The sequence below is a fragment of the Podarcis muralis genome, chromosome 4, assembly GCF_964188315.1.
Source record: "Podarcis muralis chromosome 4, rPodMur119.hap1.1, whole genome shotgun sequence".
Classification (NCBI taxonomy): Eukaryota; Metazoa; Chordata; class Lepidosauria; order Squamata; family Lacertidae; genus Podarcis; species Podarcis muralis.
Genome location: NC_135658.1, coordinates 10,957,926 through 10,984,802, shown reverse-complemented (window position 1 = coordinate 10,984,802; position 26,877 = coordinate 10,957,926). Strand labels below are relative to the sequence as shown.

Here is a 26,877-nt window from a genome sequence, read left to right as displayed (position 1 = left end):
CAGGGCATTGCTGTTCTCAGCCAAGATTTTGCAGATATGTTCTTCAAGATTGAAAATTCTTAGTGGCCAGTTTCTTTGTCAATAGTGCTTTTGGAATGGGTAATCAAAACAATTCAAATCTTAAAGCAGCTCTTTATTTCCCTGAATAAGTTGTCTGGCACACAGTGCTAATTTCCAGTAGTAGTGTAAATAGCTTTTCATTGCTTCTATAGTCTTCATTACTAGTATTTTATTATGTGGTTATGTATATTTTTAAAAGGTTTTTTAAACAGTGAACATAAAATGGGTTTACATGATGGGCTGTGTATGTATTGTCTGTTAGATTTCTATTTAGTAGCTGATTTTTTTGAAAATTTTACATGCAGTTTTGTGTTAATATGTATAGCATCTTTGCTGTTTACCTGAACCTTTATTTTGGAAAGGATCCTATTTTCTTTCTCTGCTTCCATTTGTACTTTGTTGTGGAGTTAAAAGTATTGTTTATTCCATTTTGCTTTGAAACATTTTTGTCAGGTGTCAGGAACAAATGACTGTGTTACCCTGCTGTCTCTGTCTAAGTGGACATAAGTGATTTTTCTCCACTCCTTCCTCTAGAGAATTCTGGAAACTGTAGTTTTGTGAGAGAGGCTAGAGTAGACAAACATGTGTAATACAGAACTATGAGTACCTCACCAAACTACAGTTCCCAGGACTCTTTGGAGGAAGTCATTGCAGTTATATAAAAAAAATTAACTTGTCACTTAGGCTGCAGCCCTATGCACACTTCTGAAAAAGTCCTATGGGAATATGTTGGACTGAGTTCATCTAAATGCTGATGGGACTATATATAACCTTCTTGCAGGCAGCTTTGTGACAATATATCATTTATTCATTCCTTTATACAAAAAATTTGAAAAATAACAAGGCTATAAAATTTTGTGGTGTATTAGCATGTTAAACTGAACTCAGTTTTACTTTCGGGAGTAGAAGTGCTATCTATATTCTGTCTTCCAGTGGTGTGCCAAAATCTGAAGTGTAATATCTTTCAAGAAGCATTGTGTGATCTTTCTCCTTTGGCTGTCATTTAGTGAAGGGTTAGGGTGCTGGAAGGGATTACGTTCTAGAATGGGACCTAGGTGCTTTCCAGTTCAAATCTCATTTTAACAATGAACTCCCAAGTAGATGTCCACTCAGAGCTTTCGTTTAGAGATTTCAGCCTATCTAATCTGAAAGTATGCAGTTGAGTCTAGTTTATTGCCCTTTACGGATTTGGAAATGGATTGATTATTGTGTAATGAAAAGCAGGTTGCTTCTATAGATCAGGGATAGTGAAACTGGTCCTTCAAATGTTGGACTCCAGTTTCCTTCATCCCCATCATTCTTGGCCAGTGGTAAGCATAAATGATTGACCAGAAACATCTGGAAGCGGGGCGCGTGATTCCTTACTTCTGAGGTAGATATGTTTTACAAAGGATGGATGTGCTTCAGTGTTAAGTCTCCAGATGTGGTTGGACTACAACTCTCATCATAGGAACATAAGAAGAGCCTGCTGGATCAGGTCAATGGCCCATCTCGTCCAGCGTCCTGTTCTCACAATGAGATGCCTGTGTGGAACCAGCAAGTAGGATACAAGCGCAAGAGCAACTCTCCCCTCCTGTGGTTTCCAGCAATTGGCATTCAGAAGCATTGCTGCCTCCAATTGTGGAGGTAGAGCACAGCCTCCATGCCTAGTTGCCACTGATAGCCATCTCATCCATGAATTTGTCTAATCCTCTTTTAAAGCCATCCAAGCCAGTGACCATCGCTGCCTTCTGTGGGAGCAAGTTCCACAGTCTAACAATGCGCTGCACAAAGAAGTACTTTCTTTTCTCTCTTCTGAATCTTTTAACATTCAGCTTCTTTGAATATTCACAAGTTCTAGTGTAACGACAGAGGGAGAAAAGCTTTTCTCTGTCTCCTTTCTCCATGCCGTGCAGAACTTTATAAGTTTCTCTTACCTTTTCTCTAAAAAGCCCCCAATGCTCCAATCTTTCCTCATAGATTTTTAGAATTGTTCCATCCCTGTGATCATTTTGGCTGCCCTTTTCTGAACCATTCCCAATCCTACAATAACTTTTTTGAGGTGATGTGACCAGAAGTGTAGAGAGGATTCCCATTGTGATTTCACCATAGATTTGTGAAACAGCATTATTATAATAGATTTATTTTCAATTCCTTTCCTAATGAGCCATGGCATGGAATTTGTCTTATTTCACAGCTGTCGCACACTGCGTCAACATACTCATCAAGCTACACCCTATGACCCCAAGGTCTCTTTTCTAGTCTGTCACCACCAGTCCAGACCCCATGAGCATATCTGTGAAATTATGAGTGGGTGTTTTTGTTTTTCTTTTTCCCCACAGCCATGCATCACTTTATATTTGTTTACACTGAATTTCTTTTACCATTTACCACCCATTCACTTAGTTTGGAAATATCCCTTCGGACCTCTCCACAATCTCATTTTGTTTTAACAACCCTGAACAATATTGTCAGCAGTACCTCACTGCTCACTAATAACTCTAGATCAGGGGTCAGCAAACTTTTTCAGCAGAGGGCTGGTCAAGTGTCCCTCAGGCCTTGTGGGGGGCCGGACAATTTTTTTTTGGCGGAAGAAATGAATGAATTCCTATGCCCCTAGAGATGCTTTTTAAATAAAAGCACACATTCTGCTCATGTAAAAACACCAAACAGGCCCCACAAATAACCCAGAGATGCATTTTAAATAAAGGGACACATTCTACTGGACCATCTGCGGGCCGGATTTAGAAGGCGATTGGGCCAGATCCAGCCCCCAGGCCTTAGTTTGCCTACCCATGTTCTAGATCATTTATGGATAAGTTGAAAAGCACCTTTCTCATCTATAGCCAACTTTGCCAGTGGTGATGGATTATGGGAGTTGTAGTCCAACCACATCTGGGGTCCAAGATCGAAGAACACTGATCTACATAACAACACACTGGAAACAGCAGAAGTGTGTGAGAACATATTAAAAATTATTGCCAGTTATTGCAGTAGTGCAGTGTTTCCCAACCGGTGTTCCGCGGCACACGAGTGTGCCGTGAGACGTTGCCTCGTGTGCCGCGAGATGCCTGGAGGGAGGCGGGCGAGTCGGGCGGCGAGAGGCGCGGCGGCGGCGAGGAGAGGCCGCGCCTCCTGCTGTTGCCTGGCGCTCCTCCTCGCAGCCGGAAGCGCTGCCTGGGCGCCTCCGCGCGACTCTGCCTCGCTGGGTTTGGTCTCCCAGCAGAGACGGGTCACACGCGCCACTCCCTCCCTCCCTCAGCCTGCGCGGAGGGAAAGCCAGAGAGAGGCATCGCTCCTGCGCGGCGGGAGAGGGAGCAGCCGGAGCGATGCCCCAAACGAACGCATGGGACCGGAGGGGAAATCCTCTCCGAGGCGGATTGAGCGCAGCTGAGAGAAGCCTTTCGAGGAGCTGCCGTGTCCCCTGGAAACCCCCTTCCCAGCTCTGCCTCAGCCGCCGCCGCCTCAGTTGCCGCCGTCCCTCAGTCCCTCGCTCTGCTGCCTCCTCCCACCCCCAAAGCTTGGAGGTTCCCCAGCAAGGGGGAGGGAAAAAACTTTCACTTTTGTGCATCCCTCCCGGCGTGACGCTGCGCGCTGACGTCACGGGGCGGGGCGGGGCTTTAATGGTGGTGTGCCGCGAGATTTTTTTTCAGTAGACAGGTGTGCCGTTGCCCAAAAACATTTGGGAAACACTGCAGTAGTGGTTGGGACGCGGGTGGCGCTGTGGGTAAAACCTCAGTGCCTAGGACTTGCTGATCGCAAGGTCGGCGGTTCGAATACCCGCGGCGGGGCGAGCTCCCGTCGTTCGGTCCCAGCTCCTGCCCACCTAGCAGTTCGAAAGCACCCCTGAGTGCAAGTAGATAAATAGGTACCGCTTTATAGTGGGAAGGTAAACGGCGTTTCCGTGTGCGGCGCTGGTGCTGGCTCGCCAGATGCTGCTTAGTCATGCTGGCCACGTGACCCGGAAATGTCTGCGGACAGCGCTGGCTCCCGGCCTCTTGAGCGAGATGAGCGCGCAACCCTAGAGTTGGACACGACTGGCCTGTACGGGCAGGGGTACCTTTACTTTTATTGCAGTAGTGAATGGCCACTGGACCTTCCATGTAAACATTTTGAGTTTTATATTGAAAGGCCAAAGATATACATATTGCACTTCAAGCCCTTTTGGGCAAGTGTTTCTTGACAGCTGTGTGTTTCTAAAACTCTACCAATTGTAGCCAGTATGTACATATCTGATGATGTGGACTTGACTTCATGAAAGCATATGCTGTAATACTTTGTCTTTATGGTGTTGGTCCAAGGCATATTCTCTCTCTCTCTCTCTGTGTGTGTGTGTGTGTGTGTGTTTTAAAAATTCCTTGATAGTCAAATTTATTGCACTTGCGTAGTAGGATTTATTCCAGGCATAGGCAAACTCGGCCCTCCAGATGTTTTAGGACTACAGCTCCCATCATTCCTAGCTAACAGGACCAGTGGTCAGGGATGATGGGAGTTGTAGTCCCAAAACATCTGGAGGGCCGAGTTTGCCTATGCCTTGATTATTCTGTAGGATGGCTTTCTAAGCTCTTCACCAATGGAGGAAGTGTTGCAATTTCCCCAAGCCTTTCTTTCCACTGCTTGTGGTAATTCTGATGTGCTCCCCTGAGCAGGAAGAAATCTAGTGGGTGTTCTCCCCCCTCCCCTTCTTAATAACTTTTGTGTTTTAAGAACTAGCTAAGCCAGGAGTCCAGAATGCAAATCACTGTATACGCCTTGCTTTTACTAAGTCAAGGGTGATAAGCACATTATCTATTAGCCGCTGCACTCCTTTTGTGCCGGGGTAGCCAATATACTGTTTTTGACCACAGCTCCTATTATCCCTGACCATTGGCCATGTTGCCTGAGGCTGTTGAGAGTTGTAGTTCAGAACATCTGGGTGGTGCTAGGTTGGCGACAGCTTGCATAGACAATACTGAGCTAGATGGACCAGTCTCTGTATAGAACAGCTTTCTATGTTCTGTTTTCTAGCCCATTAACACATGCACACCTCCTGAAGTGCACCACTTTGGCTATCCTTTCTTCATGGCTGCCTACTTTTCACTGTTTTTGCTAACAGCATACAAGGTTTACACACACACTAAACAGTATTTGCTGCAAGTGGTCCATGCTGAGTGGATGGATAGTTGCAGCAGACTGAAAAAACTGGTGTCAACTTTGCCATATGCCTCAAAACCCAAAGAGAAGCTGCAGTTACACACTCACTTTTATCTTATTAAATTGTTTATCCCACCTTCTCTCCTATGAGCCCTGGGGCATATGTGAATCTTCCCCATTTTATCTTCACAACAATCCAGTGAAGTAGTTCAAAACAATGGTAATTGACCCATTGTCACCCCGGGGAGTTTTTGACTGAGTGAGCATTGAACTCAGGCCTTTTAATTCATCATCTGACATGCCATGCAAATGATTTTGCCATACTGGCCTTTAATTGTTCCCACCAAGAAGGGGTTGCAAATGATTATTGGGAATTTACCCAGATGATTGCAAATAGGCAGGGATTGGACCACAGTTAACCTGCAGTCCTTACACTATGCAGGCCTAGGCTAAGTACATTTTATAAACGGTGGCATATATATAATTTTAAATTAATAAAAGTATTTTTTTTAAAGCTCTGAGAAGCAAAAGTGGCATTTTTTGTACCGTGACAGTTTTGTTATTGTTGCTAATGTGATGTCGTTTGCAAACTATGCATAATACAGTCATACCTCGGGTTGCAAACGTGATCTTTGCAGGAGGCACGTTCACAACCTGCAGCGTTCGCAGCCTGAAGCACCGCGTCTTTGCACGTGCGTGATGCTATTCTGCGCATGCACGTGACATCATTTTGTGCTTCGGCACATGCACGAGCGCCAAAACCCGGAAGTAACCCATTCCAGTACTTCCGGGTTTGGCGCAGTCCGCAACCCGAAAACACGCAACCTGCAGTGGTCGTAACCTGAGGTATGACTGTAGTAAATATTTAATATTTGTTTCTGCGGTCTGTGGATAAGGCAATCCTGATTGTGCTGTGACCTTCTCTAGTGGCACCAACCATGTGGATTGTTCTTTCTTCGGGCATGAACTATGGAGTATTTGCACCAGCAGTTGAATACACCATTGCTGCTAGTTCTGATTTTTCTTGGTCACTTGATGATATTTTACTCTTGATTTTATTGTTGATTGTTTGCATTGGATAGGATATTGTTATGGCCCTTATAAAATTGTGGGGCATTTCTTTTCGTAATCAAAAAGCTGTTTTAAATCGTTTTAATAATAAATAAATAAGCAAGCAAGCAAACAAACCTGAAAATATGAAAACACTCATGTTTTTGAGATTAATAGAAATGATGAATGCAGTTCCATTGTATTTTTCAGCGTTCACATACAAAAGTTGAAGCTGTGAAGTAAAACCCTATGGGCCCCAATCCATTGCTGAATAGAAAGTGTGTGTTGTGATAATACTGGTAATCTGTTACAGTGTGTATAGACCTATTTCTCCATCCCTTCCAAAAGGTGATCAGGCCTGATTGTTGCGTGGTGGTGTGACCAGATTGTATAGAAGTGGAGCTCACACAGAACATAGCCTCAGAAGGGCTTCTCAGAAGTACTGACCCCTGTGCCTCAAGGCCTTCCTGAAAGGGGTGGTTCTGTTCATTTGTTCTTGGTGCTGTCTGTCTGTGTTGGTTGTTGAGTGTATCGGCTCTAGGCCATGGGTAGGCAAACTAAGGCCCGGGGGCAGGATCCAGCCCAGTCGCCTTCTAAATCCGGCCCACGGACAGTCTGGGAATCAGCGTGTTTTTACATGAGTAGAATGTGTGCTTTTATTTAAAATGCATCTCTGGGTTATTTGTGGGGCCTGCCTGGTGTTTTTACATGAGTAGAAGGTGTGCTTTTATTTAAAATGCATCTCTGGGTTATTTGTGGGGCATAGGAATTCGTTCTCCCCCCCCCCCAAAAAAAAATATAGTCCAGCCCCCCACAAGGCCTGAGGGACAGTGGACCGGCCCCCTGCTGAAAAAGTTTGCTGACCCCTGCGTCTAGGCACAGCACTTTAGGGAGGATGTTCCAAAGCCAGGACCCCACCTCTGAAAAAGCCCTCTCCTTTGTAGCTGCAGAGTTATACAGTGGTACCTTGGGTTACAGACGCTTCAGGTTACAGACTCTGCTAACCCAGAAATAGTACCTCGAGTTAAGAACTTTGCTTCAGGGTGAGAACAGAAATTGTGCAGCGGCGGCACAGCAGCAGCAGGAGGCCCCATTAGTTAAAGTGGTGCTTCAGGTTAAGAACAGTTTCAGGTTAAGAACGGACCTCCGGAACAAATTAAGTTCTTAACCCGAGGTACCACTGTATTATGGAACTAGCTCCCACCGAAGGCAGCAGTGGTCACCAGCTTGGATAGCTTTAAAAAAGTATTAGCCAAATTCATGGAGGAGTGGGCTGCCGGAAGCTGCAGGAGGGGAGAGTAGCTCTTGCGTTCGAATCCCGCTTGCTGGTTTCCCAGAGGCAACTGTTCAGCCACTGTGAGAATAGAAACCTGGACTAGGTGGGCCCATTGGCCTGATCTCTAGCAGGCTGTTTTTAACGTTCTTACATGCAATTCTTCTAATGTGGAAGGCACTTGATGCAGGGCCTTGACAGAAGATCTTAGGACATGGACGGGCTTGAATGGGAAGAGACACTCCTTCAGATTTGTTACTATCTGGCACCTTGAGTGCTGGTAAAGGCAGCTCACAATTTTAATAATGATACATTTGTGTTGCGAGTAGTGGAATGCTGTGGAAATTTTCACAATGGCCATATTGTAGGCTCAGCTGGATTTTTAGTAGTTTACTATTGTATTCTTGATTCACATCATTTGACAATTGTTTAATCTTACTGTATCGTTTTCTGATTTGAACAAACCAAGGTGCTCCTGTTGCTGCTACCAGGAGACCTGTTTCCACAAATATCTCTTTTCAGCTGGAGAATGTAACCTTCATTCACTATCCGCCCAATATATTTTGCTCCTTGAGGTCAAGAATAAATGATGCATTTCCCCCTCGCAGCATGGACCAACACTTTAAAAAGCCTTGCAGCCCCATTCAGATACTTTATCCCCTGTTTGTGGTGTCATCTGAAGTAGATTGCTTCATCCTGCCACATGGCCAGCCTGTCTCTCCATTCAGTGTTAGAAACTCAGATATATAAGCTAATTGCCAAATGACTCCTTATACCTGGGTTACGGTCGCCATGACAGAATGTCTAGGCACCTTTTTGCGGTGGAATTTATTATCATCATCATCATTATTATTTCCTTCCTATACCGCTTTATATTTTAAGGGGGGGGGGGAGAATCTCTCATGGGTTTAAAGCACATTGATACATCAAATACAGTGGTACCTTAGGTTACATACGCTTCAGGTTGCATACACTTTAGGTTACAGACTCCGCTAACCCTGAAATAGTGCTTCAGGTTAAGAACTTTGCTTCAGGTTGAGAACAGAAATCGTGTTCCGGCGGCGTGGCGGCAGCAAGAGGCCCCATTAGCTAAAGTGGTGCTGTAAGAACAGTTTCAGGTTAAGCACGGACCTCCAGAATGAATTAAGTACTTAACCCGAGGTACCACTGTAAAACAATCCAGAATAAAACAAATTCAAGCTCCAAGGAAAATATTTCAGATCCTTCTCTTAAGTGACATTTTGCTTTTCCAGTATTTATTTACCTACTTAATTTATATACCTGCCCCATAGCAGAAGCATTCTAGGAAGCCCGTGTGGTGTAGTGGTTAGAGTGTTGGACTAGGACCTGGGAGAACAGGGTTCAAATCCCCACTCTGTAAAGAAGCTCATTGGGTGACCTTGGAACAGTCACAGCCTCTTAACAGGATCATTATAGGGATTAACTGAGGAGGAGGGAGAACCATGTATGTGAGATATAAATGCACTAAATAAGCTCTTCTGCTGACCTGCTTAAGAAAGCTGGAGGGGCCAGCCAGATGGAGATGTCCATTGCCAACCTGGCATCCAGAGATCTCCACGTGGTCGCAATTGGACCCGCGCCAGTAGCAAAACGCGCCTGGCTAGTTTCTAACACTGCCTCCATTTGTTCAGTATTTTAGTGTGGTGCACTCACAGTGTGGAAAGCTGTGTTAAGTGGATTCAGCCAAGATGTGCAGATTGCACTGGTTGGACATTCATCACACACACACACACACACACACACACACACACCCTCTCTTCCAAACAGCAGCCTCACTTTTTTGCCTTTGCCAACTCTTTGTGATGTTGTGGGTGGGGCATCTGCTGCAAGGAGGAAAGGAAAGAAACTACTACCCATTGGGTCATGGTGTTGATCTTTCTTTGCTTTGCCCTTTAGCAAAGCGGGGCGGGGAATCCTGCAGGAATACAGAGGCGTCTCTAAGGTTCCTTCTAGCTCTGTAGTTCTGTGTTAAGTAGAGTTTGGCTCAACTCTTGCTGTAGTAGTAAACTGGTGACTTGCACTGAGCTGCTTCAGGCTGCAGGTGAAGTCTCGTTGGATTATTTGCTTTTCCATACCTCAAAGTGTAGTCCTTTTGGAGAATAGCATGCTGGTGAAAAGCACAGACTAATGTTCTTTTTCTGGTCCTCAAATTTTGTGGAGGATTTGTACAGGCACAAATTCAGTTAGGGAAGCCCCTTATAATTTTTTTCACACCATGGTGAGAATGAAGCATATAATATTTAGTAGGGTGTTTTTTTTTTACTCCAGCTGTAATGTAGATGATTTAGTGATGTTACTGTGTCATGCATTTTTCTGGTTTTATATTGTAAACCACCCTGTGATCCTTGAATGAATGGGCGGCATAGGAAGTCAATAAATAAATAAATAAATAAATAAATAAATAAATATAATTCTTAAAAGTTAAATTTAAAAATCTTTACCTCTCACAGATGATTCATTAGTCACTGATATCTAAGGCGAAAAGAGTAGATTGGATTGTTAATCGTTGCATTTTCATACTATGTGGTGAGTGCTTTGGGGCCAATTTTAGGGGTCAAAAAATGGGAGTGCAACTATTAAGTAATGGCGATGATTACTCGGTGAAATACAGTACGTTATGGGAAACTTCGCATGGAAATGTCTTGTAAATTGTTTATAGATTTTATTACAATCACATCGTGTATAAATTTTGTTAAATAAATAAAATAAATGTGTTTGTGAAAATAACATGTACAATGCATTACATTTGCTTGCCAAAATGGGTCTAGTAGGCTTAATTGTATACAAAACTGTGTATATTAGGAAAATGCACACTAAAATGGTGATACATTTTCATGAGGATAGATAAAATGTATGAACAGATGTAAAAATAGGGTAAATTAAAACTTAAGATTGGTAAAATAAGAAACCAACATCCCTCTTAGTACCTTGGTAGCCCCGTGGACAAAGGAGATTTTTGAGCAGGCTGTTAAAAGGTTTGCAGTATTTTGGGTTCCCCAACAATCATTATGTTTTGGGTTTAAAATTTCCTAGAAAACTATATTCATTCACTGTGCAGGCTTTATAGAAAAATACCAGGCACTAAGTGAGGGATTGTAGGTAATTTGCAAAAGTAATACTGTGCAGAGTTTGAGCTTGTGATTGCGTGCATCGCATGTGTACATCCTCCCAGCAGGTCCTCCATTTGCAGCATGGGGGCAGCACACTGTAAGGAAGGACTCACATGCAATCTCTACCTAAAGTATCATGTTTTTTGGAAGACAACGCACCCAAACAAAGTGTCTCTCTTGTGTTTTCCCAGTAGCTTCCCAGTTGCTATTAATGTTAGTTAAGTGCCGACTCTCCCTCCTGAATGAAGATATTTGTAGTGTGATCCAATTTTGCACATGACTCTGTAAATGACCCACTTGTGTGCCAGGCTGAATGGGCTGAAAGTAGTTCTGAAGCAAATTGTAAGGAGCATGGAAGTTCTTTCTCCTTATGTATACCAGCCATGTAAGCCCTTTTTAGTGCAGCTGTGCTGTTTTTCATTTGATTTCTTTCTTTTCATTTGTAGATGAGCAGTGTTGATGTTTTATTTCTGTTTTGTAAACTACCTGATAATTTTTGCAGTGGTAAGTGGCATGAAGATACAGTGGTGCCTCGCAAGACGAAATTAATTCGTTCCGCAAGTTTTTTCTTCTTGCGAGTTTTTCGTCTTGCGATGCACGGTTTCCCATAGGAATGCATTGAAAATCAATTAATGCGTTCCTATGGAAACCGACTTCAGACCAGGTCCGGGGACAATCTGTCCCCCGACCTCTTCTGAAGGCTGGGGGGGGGCGAAAGTCTTTGCTCCCCCCCCCCACGGCAGCATTTTAAAATCGCCCCGGACAGCGGAGGACTTCTCCGCTGTCCGGGGCGATTTAAAAGCCCTCCCGGGAAGGCAGCCAGGGGGGACAAAGATTTTCGCCCCCCGCCAGCCTTCCGCTCTTTTGAACCAAGGGGCGGAGGGGAGAAGATCGCTTCTCCCCTTTGCCGCCCCTTGCTTCAAAAGGGGTCCGGGGGGAGAGAGAGGAAGGCGCGCGCCTTTCCCTCTGTCCCCTCTTTTGAAGCAAGGGGCGGCAACGGGGAGAAGATCGCTTCTCCCCTTTGCCGCCCCTTGCTTCAAAAGAGGTCCGGGGAGAGAGGAGAAGGCGCCAGCATTTTTAAAAACCTCGGGACAGCGGGGGACTTCTCCGCTGTCCGGGGCGAATTTAAAATGCTGGCGGGCGGCAGCGAAGCCTTCGCTGCTGCCCGCCAGCATTTTAAAAAACCTCGGGACAAAGGAGAAGTCCCCCGCTGTCCCGGGGTTTTTTTAAATGCTGCTGGGCGGCAGCGCTGCCGCCCGGCAGCATTTTAAAATCGCCCCGGACAGCGGAGAAGTCCTCTGCTGTCCCGGGGTTTTTAAAAAACCTCTCCGCCCCCCGCCAGGCTTCAGAGCAGCCTTCCGAAGCCTGGCGGTGGGAGGAGGTCCGAGGACAGTGGGCAAGACGCCCTGTCCCGGAGATTTCCCTATGGGCTTTCGTCTTGCGAAGGAAGCCCATAGGGAAATTCGTTTTGCGAAGCGTCTCCAAAACGGAAAAACCTTTCGTCTAGCGGGTTTTCCGTCTTGCGAGGCGTTCGTCTTGCGGGGTACCACTGTACATTTAAATAACCCCGTTGTAGGATATTTTAGAACTGGAAAAGAGTCCAGTTTGTTACACCCTGATCTATAACGCTGTTCAGACCATGCAGTTTTCCCTGTATGTATGAGCGTGAGCATCCTGTTTTAATATTTTGGCTCTCTGTGGATTAGGTAAAGGTAAAGGTACCCCTGCCCGTACGGGCCAGTCGTGTCCGACTCTGGTGTTGCGTGCTCATCTCGCTTAAGAGGCCGGTAGCCAGCGCTGTCCGGAGACACCTCCGGGTCACGTGGCCAGCGTGACAAAGCTGCTCTGGCGAGCCTGCACCAGCGCAGCACACGGAAACGCCGGTTATCTTCCCGCTATAAAGCGGTACCTATTTATCTACTTGCACTTTAGGGGTGCTTTCGAACTGCTAGGTGGGCAGGAGCTGGGACCGAACGCCGGGAGCTCACCCCGCCGCGGGGATTCGAACCGCCGACCATACGATCGGCAACTCCTAGGCGCTGAGGTTTTACCCACAGTGCCACCCACGTCTGTGGATTAGTTAACACTTAACTTTTGTCTTTCTCTTGAATTTGTGCTTACGTCTAGCATTTAGAACCTAGTTGCTTATTTGTTTTTAAACTCCCTCCCCTTCTTGTTTGTAGTTCCCAGAGAGCTGGTAGAACTTCATTTGAAACTGATGAGGAAGATCGGAAAATCTGTCACAGCAGATCGCTGGGAAAAATACTTGATCAAGGTAAGTTGTTCTTACATTGGATGCTTTGAAACTCTACTACTGGGTGATATATGATGTTGGGAATCCCCGATACCATGGCCAGAAATAGGAGGTGTCTGTGCCAATTTTTGTTTTTGTATTGTTCAATATTAGATATAGTGTGCAGATGTAATCACTACCATCCAGAAATAATTTTAAGGAATTTCCAGAGCACACAAAAATCAATGTCCTTCTAATACAATTCATTTAAATGATTGTTATGAAAGGCTTCTGGGTCTTCCAGTTTTTCATATTTGGTCTCTGGGGCAGCATGTTTTTGTTCCCACCCCTGCCAGTGCCTGGTGGTAAAGCCTATCAGGCAGGTGGGAACCTTTAATAGGGCCTTCTCGGTGGCGGCCCCGCAATTATGCTAGTCAGTTCTTTCTAAGGCTGGGCAGGTCTCATCCATCACATCCTTTAAATGGGACTAAGCACAGGTTGGATGACCATCTGTCAAGGATTCTTTAGTTGTGATTCCGGTATTACAGCGGGTTGGACTAGGTGAGCCTTGGGGTCCCTTCCAGTTTACAGTACTATAATTCCATGACTGATATTTCCTCTGATTAATAGGGCTCTTGCTGTCTGTATCCAGCTGAATTTTATTGTTTCTGTTTCATCTCTGTACTGGCGTTTAGATTGTAGTGTTGTTTCTGAATGGATTCGAAAGTGGTTTTTGTGTTTGAATTTGCATTTTTATATATGTTGTGAACTGCTTTGTATTGCGTGTTATCAAAAGGCAGACTATAAGTCAGCTAAACAAACAAATAACTAAATACCCATCCTAGGTCCCCATTTTGTTAGTTTAACAGCAATCCACATCCCTCTGCTTTTTCCAGTTCCTGTTTTATTCCTACAAAAACTGAAACTTTAGGTAACACTTCATTGAGTATGGGTGCCATGATGGGAGATCAGTTCGTACTTAATTTAAACCATTTTCCTTTCAGATGTGTCAAGATTTCAACAGCACCTGGGCATGGGAAATGGAGAAAAAAGGATACTTTGAAATGAGCATGGAATGCAAGTTGGGAATATTGAAGGTACTATTGTCTTCAACTCACTTGATAGTTTTCTAGAATACCTGTGATGATACCTGATAATCCTCCAAACACCATTTATAGCGTTATGAGTTTATCATGGGCTTATGCATCCCCTACCTTCACAATTCCCTCGCATTTCCCAATTTCCTGCACTGTTTCTGGGTTGACCTAGCTCCAAACCATGGTTTGAGTGGGTGCAAACTATGGTTTTGAGGTTAATGCTAGACATAGTTTGGAAGATAGTCCAAACCAAACCTTTATATAAATACTTACCATGCAAAAATTATGAAAGGCTCTAGAAATACTGTTATTCAGCACTTTGTTTGATATATTTCAGTTTCTGTATATTCACTGATAACTGAAAATCATTTCCGAATTCTATCTGAGCAAATTGAGTGCAGATTCTCAGTAGATTTTATTTTTGTGGACTGTTGGGTGTTCCTAAAACCAGCTCTCCTCTACTTCGCATTTCATTAAAAGAAACCACTCCAAGGAAAGATTATATATATATTTATTGTTTACTGGTATATTGAAAAGCTAGTGGATCATTTAATGTATGCAGTTCTTGAGAGTAGAGTGCTTCATAAACATAATCTCAATAATCCTTACACAACAACCCTGTGAGTTAGAACCTTGCTTTAGTGAATTCAATTTAATGTATTTAAAACATTTTAAGTCTGCCTTTAAGGGCAAAAGCCTTCTCAAGACAGCTTTCAAGATGAAAACGCACAACAAAACACAATAAATACAGCCACAATAAGTAAACAAACAAAAAACCCCCATTAACTAAATAGAACCGAAACTGATAATAGCTCAATAAGAACAGCTCAGAAAAGGCGAAGGAGAACATATATGCCTTCCAAAAGACATAAACCAACAACACCTGCCAGACCCCAGATCAGGGGTCAGAAGACTTTTTCAGCAAGGAGCTGGTCCACTGTCCCTCAGACCTTGTGGACGGCTGGACTATGGGGTGGGGGAATGAATGAATTCCTATGCCCCACAAATAACCCAGAGATGCATTTTAAATGAAAGCACTTGAGAATGACCTCCATTTATGTTAAAGTATAAGGAGGTCTGATATGGTTGTAGGTGGAATGTTACGGGACTTGGGCCCCAACCATTTTGGGCTTGAAAATGCCCTGGTGACCCCTGTGAGAGAGGGCTGTCACAATAACGGGTTGTCTTTCTCCCACCACTGTGCAGGTGGCTACTTGGTTGGGTGGGTGTAATTCATTTAAAAAGCTACCTTTCGCTACTCCAGACCTACAGAAAATGCAGTGGTGGATTCAAAACCTCTCTTTTAAAAAGAGATGGTGAGGCAGAACCAGTGAAGACAGCTTGCCTTGGTACTTTTTTACAATTATCTCTGATTCGTAGCAGATCTCCAAAGTCTCAAGCACAAGCCTTTCCCAGCCCTCTCTCATTTATAGCAATGCTAGAGATTAAATCTGAGTCCTTCTTAATACAGATCATGGGCCCTGCCATCTGAGCTATGGCTCCTCCCCAACAATTTCTTAAATCAAGCCCTTCAAGTACTGTTTTTGCAAATTAGTCTCTTGCTGGTGCATCAGCAGAGAGTGTTCCTTTGGTGTTTCCAACATTAGTTTGATGTGCTCTTTTTCTCCCCCCCCCCCCCGCCCTTTCTTTAGTACCTTTGTGAGTGCCAGTTTGATGACAATCTCAAATTTAAGAATATCATTAATGAGGAAGATGCAGATGCTATGCGCCTTCAGCCGATTGGCAGAGACAAAGATGGGCTGACCTACTGGTACCAGCTGGATCAAGACCATAATGTTAGGGTGTATGTCGAAGAGCAAGATGATCAAGATGGGTCTTCGTGGAAGTGCATTGTCAGGTATTGTTCTTTTTACCCTCGGTTTTCCAGACAAAACGCCGTTATGGTGACTTTAGAAGAAATGCCTCTCTCAGGTTCATTTATTGGATAGGATTTTTTAAATGTTCTCTCTGACTCACCGTGCATAAGGAAATATTTACAGCTACACGTACATCTTTGCGATGGTTTAGTGCTGCACCTGAAACAAAGCCAAACGCTTACAAAGTGGTGGTTCAGAAAAGGGCCGCCAAAATGATCTAAGAGATTGGAGCAATTTCCCTATGAAGAAAAGTTGCAGTGCTTGGGACTTTTAGTTTAGAGAAAAAGCTGGAGCTGATTGTGATCATATTATAACATTTTGGCAGCGGACAGAATTGTATGATTTTTTTTTAATATTCTGTTTGAAATATATTGCTATGATTTGTTTTAATTAATAAAAGGGGGCGGGGAGAAGAGGCGAGTAAGATGTAACATTATAAAGGACCCCTGACCATTAGGTCCAGTCATGACCAACTCTGGAGTTGTGGTGCTCATCTCGCTTTACTGGCCGAGGGAGCCGGCGTACAGCTTCCAGGTCATGTGGCCAGCATGACTAAGCCGCTTCTGGCGAACCAGAGTAGTGCACGGAAACGCCGTTTACCTTCCTGCCGGAGTGGTACCTATTTATCTACTTGCACTTTAATGTGCTTTCAAACTGCTAGGTTGGCAGGAGCAGGGACCGAGCAACGGGAGCTCACCCCGTCACAGGGATTCAAACCGCTGACCTTCTGATCGGCAAGCCCTAGGCTCTGTGGTTTAACCCACAGCGCCACCCGCGTCCCTTATGTAGCATTATAGAAGTTTATAAGATTATGCATGGCATAACATAACATTAGAGCTCTCTCATAACATTGGAACTCATGGGCACCCAGTGAAGATGAACGTTAGGACAGATAAAATACTTATTCACGCAGCATGATGTCAAACCATGGAACTGCTCCCCCAGGAGACAGTGATGGCCATCAACTTGGGAGACTTTAAAAAAAGGATTAGGAAATTGACGGCTGCCAGCCAAGATGGCTATTCTCTACTTCCACAGGCAGCAATGCTTCCTAATACAAGTTGCTGGAAACTACTAGAGGGGAGAGGGCTCTTCTGCTCTTGTTCTGCTCCCTGGTTTCCTGCAGGCATCTGGTTGGCCACTGTGAGAACAGGATGCTGGACTAGCTAAGTGGGCCTTTGGCCTGATCTAGCAGACTATGCTTAGGTCTGGAGATCTGGCCCTGAATATGGGCTGTGGTGAATATGTGCTGGAGTGCTGGCCATTGCTCCTTTTTGTATGCCTATGTTCCTTTTGTTCCAGGCTTGCTATGTGTGGCTATTCCTTGGTTCTGCTATGCTTGCAGGTAGGTGTGAGAGGAGGGTGGGAACTGGTGTACTGACTGCTGAGAGTACGAAACTGCAAGTGGTTCCCTATAGCAGTGATAGGTGTCTGTGAAATTCCTTAGGGGGAAGGGGCAGTTGTGGGGACTGCACCCATGGTTTTCCAGACGTAGTCCTTTACCATTTACTTGCGCTTCATTTTCCTGCTGGTGCTGGCAAAGTAGAATGCGTGCGGTCTGGTTTGCACAAGTGTGGGATATTACACAAGGCTGGCAAGGTTATGGGGCTTGATGCGCTTTTCGTTTTTTGTTTATCCAGAAGCCGAAATGAGCTGGCTGAAACTCTGGAACTCCTCAAAGCACAAATTGATCCCGAACTATTAAAAAAACAGCAGCAGGAAAATTCGTCACGGGAGAGCCCTAGCATTGAAGGTGAAGAGGCCAAAAAGGGCGAAGAAACGTCAACCCAAGGTTTTGCTGCTATTCTTAACTTGCAAGGGATATTTTGCATTAGTCATGCTCAGTGTTGACTATTTTGAGGGATTTGTGCACTGCAAATGTGGGCGTGATTCAAAATTGGAAGCCATTTAACCTAAAAAAGCTTGAGAAGATTTTTTAGAAAGTATTGCTGCTATTAAAGTGACATTAGGATGGGTACCAGGCGAGCCTCTCTGGGGAAAGCATTCCTCAAAGGAGGTGCCACCATTGGACTTGCATGCCTTTTGGCCCTTCCTAGCTCTCTTCTGCAGACTACAAATAGTAAAGCAATCATTCACTCTTCCTGGAGGGCCTTGAGAATTGTAATTCCATACAGGGGAAGTGAGCTAGTAATGGAGACTTCTCAGAATAGCACAAAACCATAGTTTTCAGGGTTTTCTTGAGGGGATAGCCAGGACAGTTAAATTGGAATGAAACCAGCATATATTTGTTACATAGATTTGCCCAGTGATTTTTTGCTGTACCGAAACGTTCACTCAGAGTAAAGTACCATTGGGGCCATTTTTGTTTCGACATGAGCTGATATTTAGCATTCATGTGTTCGGTGCCTGGAAAAGCTAAATGCTTCAAAGGTTGTGTCGTACTGAGGGTGAGGAGAATCATTTGGCTTACGATGATTGTAACATTGCTTTGCTTTGCTCTTTTTTCTTTTAAATGAAACAGAAAGTGACTTGAAGGTCAAAGAAGAAAAAGAAGAGATAAAAGAGGAGCTGCCAAAACAGTTGGAAAGCCTTCCACCCCCAGCAGTTTCGGAAGAGGAAAACAAGATAAAATTAGAAAAAGTGCAAGAGAGAGAAATCATAAAGCTGCCAGTTATAGTGAAGTTAGACAAACCTTTGGAAAACAATGGGGAAATGCAGATTACCAAAGAAGAAAGGGACTCTTTTAAAGAAAACGTTAAGCCCGTTAAAGTGGAGGTGAAGGAAAATAAGCTAGAGCCAAAAGACTTGAAAGATGTAAATAGCAATGCAGAGGCAACTGTTCACGAGCCCGAAAGGATAGAGTTCTGTGTCAATGTCAAGGCTCCCCAGGAAGTGGTGGAGCGAAGTGTGGAAGAAAGCGAGAAACTAAAAAATGACCAGCAGGCAAAGATTCCACTGAAAAAGCGAGAGATTAAGCTGACTGATGATTATGACAGCCCCTTAAAAGGGCCCTTGCGAAAATGTATTACCCCAACGAAGGATGTCTTGAAGGAGGAAGGGAAACAAGAGGAAGAGATGTTTAAGAGAGTCCCTACAATTACTGATGGGAAATGTCTTGTAAATGGGGAGGTTAGTAGCGAGAAAATCATGCCAAATAACAAGCTGGAACGTTCCCCAGGCACAAAGGAAGACGCCTCCAGCCTGCCTAAGGAGGAAAACGGTGTAAGCGGCGAGAAAATACTGGAGACCGTTAGCACAATAGTAAGAACAGCTGATGTCGAAAGAAATATTTTGCGTACAGGGAAGGAGGTAGCTAGTGTGGTAGCTGAGGTTTCTTCTCAGAAAGTGCCTTTAAAGGAGGAGACCAGCCCGAAAGGAAAAGAAAACTTGCTTGACAGTAAGACTTCAGAGTCTGTCGTAGAAGCACCTTCAAAAACGGATGATTGTCTCAAGAAGTCAGTGGAACCCGTGAAAGCAAAAGACGGCCTGGCACCTCCCAAGGAATGTCCAGATAAATCCTTAACTGCATCTTCCCCAAAGGAGCAGGTTACTCCAGCAGTTGAAGAGGATCTGAAAAGTAAGGGTCAAGCCGGGGAGAAGGCAGAGTTGCTAAGAGCGGCTGTGACTCCACCGCCTGCTCCAGCCCTTCCCTCGGAGAAATCAGTTGCTGAGAAGGAGGAATCTGTCTCTAAAAGCACACTTCCTGATAAATGCAAAGTACAGGCAGGGGAGGATTCTAAGCCGCAGAAGGACTCTGAAGCTGAAGGGAAAGAAACGCCCAAATTAGGCAATGCCCAAAGTTCTGCCGAGGAACCTCCTGAGACTAAAAAAGAGCCCGTGAAAAGCAAGTGTAAATACAAGCTGATTTCTGAAGAGGAAGGTTCTCTAGCGGAGAATAGGGAAATCACCTCCGAGAGGCAGAAAGATGGGATCAAGCTCACAATCAGGATCTCGAGTAGAAAGAAAACCGACCCTCCTCCCAAGACTCAGAATGCAGCCTCTGAAAAGGAGGAGGAGGCGGCTGTTGGTGTCGGTCGCATTTTAAGGAGGTCTCCCCGGATATCTAAGCCCACACCCAAAATAGCGGAGACCCGAGATCAGAAGCCCGAGAAAAAGCGGAGTGAGGAGGAGGAAGAAAAACCAGCTGCGGTGCAAAAGCCGGAGAAGAAAGAGGACTCAAAAAAGCAAGAGAAGGAAATAAATTCTAAGGCTAGCAAGGTAAAATATTCACATGAGAGCTGTGCGCCTTGAGTCTTCTGAATTTTGCTGGCCGCTAATGTTTAGAAACCCAAACCTATGCTAAGACATTTTGGTTTCTACCCACCCACCCCCACCCCAACCCCATTATACTAATCTGTACAGTTTGGAATAGTTTTGCTCAATTGGCAGGCACCCAGTATTCTAATTTTTACTCTGTTTTGACATTTTTAGCACAAGCCTGGAAGCAGGAGTGATAGAACACAGTATAGAGAGCTTCTGCTTGCCTGTCAGGGTCCCACTAAAGCAGTGGTGGAACTGTTCCCTTTTCTCTTCTCCCCTGCGCAACCTCAAAATCTGCACCAGAGATTTGAAGGATTCTCTGGAGTAGATTTTTGGGGGCACACAAGAGGAGAGGAAGCGGGAGTCCCAATTGTGTGAGCATTTGTCTCCTGAAAAATGATGGCTGCAGAGAAGGTGTGATCATGTGATCCACACAGTTACTAGCTGGCTCAGAAGTAGGGTGTAGATAGTTCAATAGCTTTGCAAAAAATAAAATGATGCAGGAAACTTTACGTTATGTTACACTGATGTAGCAGAAGCTATTGGTGAATGGAAGAAAGCTTGATGTAAGGCTGCAGCATTTAGATGTTTAATCGATTCAGTGAATCAGTTGAAAAGTTTTTGGTAGGCTAAAACGATATCTCGTGCCTTAGCAGTTATTACTAACTAGTGTTTTCTACACTGGCTATACGGTGTGCATTTAGTTACAGTGATTATTGCATGGGAAACGTTTGCCCTTCTGCAAAGTTGGAGTAGTTGAGGGTCACATGTTTGATGATACCTGGAAACGGTACAGAAAATGAGTCTAGAATATATTTTTGCGTGTGAAAGAAATGGAATAGGAAGTTGCAGAGTTAATACAAGAGTCATCAGGGATGCCAGTAAGACAACTGGAAGGAGCACTTCTGTTTGAGAATGGCAAGAATAATGTTCTGGCTGCTACGTCATCACAAGGTCAAAATCTATGGCCAAGAGAGTAAAATCCATCATGATCCAGTGGTTTACTGTGAGTGGGGAACACCTGGTGAGGGCTGGAAGCTTCAGGGAAAGAGGAAGATTTTGAGACAGGCAGTGTCTTCGTCCTCCTTCAGCTAAGACTTGGTTGGGTTACATGTCCTCTGACTGGGCACTCTCAGTAGATTCCTGGTGGCGGTGCCCTCACTTGAATCATTAACCCCATTTGATTTGAAAGAAGGGAGTCAGACAGAGGTACTGCTTTCTACTTTGATGTTTCCCTATGTGTGGTTTTAGGATTGTGCCAGAGAGATACTGTCCTTTCTCTGCACAATTTAGTGGTCCAGTCCTGTGTGAGCAATCTGTCCACAAGGTGCAAAATTGTTTTCAGAAGAGAGCCCAGCCTCCAGCTAAATCTGAGGTATCTCTCATTGTGAAAGCCAAGTCTTTCTCCTGTCTCCACAGTGAACTATCACGAGAATTCCCAGTTTGGTCTCATCAGCTGCATCAATCCTGAGGGAAGGTTTTCCCTTGTTTGAAGGCCAGGCTGAAAAAGAAAGATTTCATATGCAAGGACAGAACTTGCTCTCTTTCTCTTCAAACGCAGTGTTTGTATCATTAGATCCTAATTTGCAGCAGCAGGCCCTATGATCAGATTGCAGCTCATTTGTGTGTGGAACAGATGATGGGTGCTGGTATAAAGTAGTGTAATTTCAGAAGGGAAGGGAATGAATGAGTTGGGGTTTTTGTTTTTTTAAAGAGTGATATTGGCCTTGTTCAGAAATAACACTAAATCATTGCTTGACATTATGACAACAAGCATTGGTGAGCCTTGGACTCATGTGCTCCTCTTTGTCCTCCGGCCTATAGGCTTAAGGAGAAGTTTGGAAGCTTTCCCTACAATTTTAGATTAAATGCAGCTTGCTGTGACATCTAAATCTAGACAAATTGGATAATCTTAACCAGGGGTCAGCAAGGTTTATCTTGCCTGGGCTGGATTGGTCCCACGGAGATCCCTCTGTGGGCCAAATCACGTGCATGATTTTCGGTGTCTGCGTCTGTGCAGATGTGCCGGTTTAGCGTAGCGTGAGAGCGGACACATCGGTTCGGGGGTGGCTCAATGGGCCGGTCAAACGACCTCCGGGGGCCGCTTTTGGCCCATGGGCCGTAGGTTGCTCACCCCTGATCTTAACTATGGTTAATCTTAACAATGGTTTGTTTCTTTAAAAAAAGAACATAGTTAAGATCAAGCACTGTTTAGGGTTATGGGGGCATGGTAAACAGTGACTAATCTAAAATAGAAGCAACAGTTTCCTTGCAGCTGCACTGGAGGAGAGGGGGGAGTTTGAACCTGAGGCTCCCTGCGGCTTGTTCTTATACTGCTAAACCATTTAGCATTGAATCCCAGTACAACTGTTGTCATGTCCAGAAGGCATTGTATAATCTGCGCATGGCTGTTTTTTATTTGAGGCAATGTAAACTGGGGGAATGTATGATTCAGCATGGAACTGTAACAAGGTGCCGAGACAATGAGGTTTCCCTTGTCACTGGGTTTCTAGGCCTCACAGCGAAGCAAAGTTCGGTGGGCTGGTACTCGAACTCGTGGTAGGTGGAGATATTCGAGCAATGATGAGAGCGAAGATTCAGAGAGTGAAGAAGACTCTGAGAATCAGGAGGAAGAGGAGGAGGAAGAGGAAGAACCTGCGCCTGCTGATGACGATGAGCCGTGCAAGAAATGCGGCCTCCCCAATCACCCAGAGCTAGTAGGTTCTTGTCTTCAAGAGCAGTGAAAAGCCATTCTTAAGCATTCTATAGATACACTGGCTCAGTTCAGACATCATACCAAACCTATGGCTAAAGGAAGTTTATAGACTTGGCATGTTGTCTGAATTGGCAATGCATGGTTTGTGTTTCGCCAGTAAAGCAGGTTTGGGTGTGCAAATCATGTTTTTGTGTGATGTCTGAATTGACCAGCCACCCCTGCAGGCTGTTGCACCTTGAAGGCAGAATGAATTTAAGTGGTGGGGTTCTTCGAAGATGGGAAACGAAAGCAGACAAGCGATTCTAAGTCATGTTGTGCATTTGGAAGTTCAGACCTGGGAGCGGATTCTAAACTATTACGTGTTACATAAATATTGGGGCAATAACACTGACAAAAAATAGGTACCTTAAATTATTCTTGTGCATGTATGTGTGTTCTTTAAAAAATCACTCTGCTGCGTTGTCCCTTTTCTGTGGATGAGATCAAAATTCCAATCACAGTGGCACTCCATGCAGTAGTTGCATTTGGGATCACAGCTTTGCTGCAAAATTCAGTTGGTTTAATCATAGAATCATAGAGTTGGAATAGACCACAAGGGCCATCGAGTCCAACCCCCTGCCAAGCAGGAAACACCATCAGAGCACTCCTGACATATGGTTGTCAATGGCGGTGGCTTTTGTCCCAGGAACGCTTGCAATCTGTAATTTGGTGGGAAGGCTGGGTACTCAACAGAAACCTTGGAATCCTTCCAAAACCACAAGGCTGTTTGGAGAAACAGTGACAACCAAAGGCCCATTTGGTCTTTTCTATCTTCTCTCCCTAGTAGGATTTAACAGAAAAATTCTCCTCTCTGAGGATCATACACATTTATGAACTGGAATGTCTTCATATCAAAAGAGGCTGTGTTGCAGTGTAGTCCTGACATAGCCAGTTCCCTTAAGAATTGCCCATATTGTGTTTAAAGAGAATAACATCTTCCCATTTGAGTCTACAGCTGCACCAGAAGAGAAGAGACGGAGCATGTTTTTGCCTCTACTTCATGACAACAGCGAATTCAGGTTTAATCTAGGAATGTTAATATACCTGGAGCCTGATCTGGTTAACCCCTTTAAAATCCTATCCATGTCAGTGAGAGAATTAATACCTTCCATTGAAGTCAGTGGGACTTAAAAGAGTTTAATGAATATTGCCCCTGGGCTTTCCAGCAAAAGCAACAGTTTATCTGCTTATGGATCTATTGGCCACTTCAATTTCAGAATATTTATGCCAGCCTTCCTCAATCTGGCCCCCCTCCGAATACCGTCGGACAACAGCTCACATCATCCCTGACCAATGGCCATGCTGGCTGGAACTGATGGGAGTTGTAGTCCACAACGTCTGGACTTGCACCGGTTGGTGAAGGCTGATTTATGCAAACATAGGAGAGCAAGGTGCGCCTTGATGTGCTTCACAGTGCAAGTGCAAGGTCCGACTGACTCCTTGGTTCATTTTCACAGATTCTCTTGTGCGACTCTTGTGACAGCGGCTACCATACGGCCTGCCTTCGACCCCCACTGATGATCATTCCTGATGGAGAATGGTTCTGCCCACCTTGCCAACACGTAGGCTTTGTCTTCTTTGCCTTTGTTTTGTTTTGTGCTTCCTCGCATGCAAATCCTGACTTACGGTGTGGCTATGGAAAGGAGCCTTCCATTGTTCCCTCCATTCCTTTTGGGACTGTTCACTTTGCCTTTGGTACCCATTATTGTAACAAGAACTGTAAGGTGTGGTAATAGGTGGGTGTGAATATGTAACAAGGGTATACAGTGGTGCCCCGCAAGACGAATGCCTCGCAAGACGAAAAACCCGCTAGACGAAAGGGTTTTCCGTTTTTTAGTTGCTTCGCAAGACGATTTTCCCTATGGGCTTGCTTCGCAAGACGAAAACGTCTTGCGAGTCTTGCGATTTTCCCCCGCTCCCCCCCCTTTTCTAAGCCGCTAATAGCCTTTTAGCCGCTAAGCCGCTAAGCCTTTAATAGCTGCTAAACCGCTAATAGCGCTAATCCGCTAATAGGGTTGCTTCGCAAGATGAAAAAACCGCTAGACGAAGAGACTCGCGGAACGGATTCTTTTCGTCTTGCGAGGCACCACTGTATTACATAATCCCATGAGAATAGCATTCAGTGCACTGCAAACAAATTGCACCATAAAAATATTTGTTTGCAGTCATGTGCAACTTGCCATAAATGAAATGCAAACCACCCATTGTTTGTTTCCATCATCCGATAATATACTTGAGGTAGCATCATTCTTATTTTCCACAATTCCTTTTAACGTTTCTATTATGCTCAGCTATATATTCTCCTAGTACTGTTTGGGGTTTGGGTATTCTAGCATTTGCACAAAAAACATGTGCTTCTTCTGTATACACAATTCAACATTTATAAGGGACTTAAAGTTTTCTGTACTATACCTACATTTGTCTCTTTTTGTGTGGCATTTGCCATTTTCACATCATATAGGCCCTGTGCAGATGTAATATTCCCGATTGCTTACTCGTCGTGAAGCAAATGGGGGGAAATTGCTGGCATTTTCTCAGCACCCCTCCATTCTGGAGTGCAAGTTTCCTCCACAGAAGCATTGATCGTTGCTCAAGATATACTTAATTCCCTTCTAAACCCAAGGTCCAGTCTGGTTTAAAGGCCATTGTTGCTGAAAACACTTTATCATAGTTAAGAGTATGAGGAATTTGCTCTGCTGAAAATGTTTTGGGAGAAGGGGAAGATGAATTAAAGCCTATATATTGTTAAGCATTAGCAGGTAAGTTGCAGTATAGTTCAGGTTGAGCCAGTCCCCTTGACGCAGGCTTCTTCCACCACCTCCACCCCAAAAAATAATCCAATCTCCTGTGACTTAGTGACATTCTCATCCATGTATTGTGAATTGTTTGGTTCTGCCTGTCTACTTTGCCTTGCCCATGGACTAGTTGGCATTTCTGTGTGCTTCAACTGCAAGAGCAGATTTAGGAATAAATTTGAACTCCATTCAGTGGAAAGATTGAAATGTAGTCTTGAGATTGTCACCCACAGTTTCCAAAGTAACTTGCTTTTCCTTATTCTTTCTGGAAATCCTTCTCTTACCGCCTGATGTTTGGACCACTGTTAGGTACTCGCTGGCGGTGACGGCTTTCACACCGACAAGGAATGCTTGGGAAGGGGCCTGTTAAGAAATTAGGGCCACGGTGATGTTTGTGGAGCAGGGTAACGCTTTGTATTTGTTTATTCCCATAGAAATTGCTCTGTGAGAAGTTGGAAGAACAACTGCAGGACCTGGATGTTGTCTTGAAAAAGAAAGAGCGTGCAGAACGAAGGTACCGAAACATTGACCAATGGCTTAGCAACCCCTGTAACCCCACATAACAAATCACACACAGCGAGTGAGTCAGTACTTTACTCTAGCCTTCCCCAACCTCGTACCCTCCAGCTTGACTACAGTGCCCCCATCAGCCTCAGCCAGTACAATCCCCAGTAGCCACCACCTGTTCTGGTGTTTTTATTAACCAGGTTTAGTACCACGCCAGCATGCAAAACCACTTATGACCGTGACTGCCAATTCTAGTTTGGAGCTGGCTGTGGGTGCAGCTAGGTAAAGGTCTGGCATTAATGCAAACAGGTGAAAATACAGTATAGGACAAATTTAAGCAGTTGCTGTGAAGAAATGTCAGCTTTTTGTTTTGTTTTTTTCTCCCTAAGGAAAGAGCGCCTTGTGTATGTGGGCATTAGTATTGAGAATATCATTCCTCCACGAGTAAGTGAAATGAACCCCTTTTCTTTCTTTTGGCATAGAGTCAGACCTGTGTGTTGTTTGCACTGTAAACACTAAAAATTCTGCCTTAAGAAAAGCTGAGTCTGCAATAACCATAGATTGCCCTAATCAAGCAAATTTGCATGCATCTGCTCATTTTGCCTGATAAATTCTGCTGCTTTTGCTGCTAAGAGTCAAGGAGCTATGCAGGGCACTAAACATGGATCCCGGACCGCTAGAAACCCAATGCACTCCCTGCGTCTTCCTTCTCTACTGCCTGTGGCACATGCATATTACAGCCATGTGGTCTAGAAACTTGCCATTG

The 26,877-nt window shown here is 44.5% G+C and overlaps 1 protein-coding gene across 4 annotated transcripts in view; it reads left to right on the top strand.

Annotated features, from left to right (window-relative positions):
• RSF1 (remodeling and spacing factor 1) overlaps nt 1-26,877 on the top strand; it is a 44,143-nt gene that overhangs the window by 435 nt on the left and 16,831 nt on the right. For all 4 annotated transcript variants that reach the window (XM_077926931.1, XM_077926929.1, XM_077926928.1 and 1 more), the window contains 9 exons: nt 12,810-12,901; nt 13,864-13,956; nt 15,609-15,814; nt 17,474-17,625; nt 18,316-20,012; nt 22,568-22,771; nt 24,267-24,371; nt 26,039-26,118; nt 26,501-26,555. In XM_077926931.1, coding sequence (XP_077783057.1) covers nt 12,810-12,901; nt 13,864-13,956; nt 15,609-15,814; nt 17,474-17,625; nt 18,316-20,012; nt 22,568-22,771; nt 24,267-24,371; nt 26,039-26,118; nt 26,501-26,555 — 2,684 coding nt within the window. Of the gene's footprint in view, nt 1-12,809; nt 12,902-13,863; nt 13,957-15,608; nt 15,815-17,473; nt 17,626-18,315; nt 20,013-22,567; nt 22,772-24,266; nt 24,372-26,038; nt 26,119-26,500; nt 26,556-26,877 lie in introns of those variants that run through there.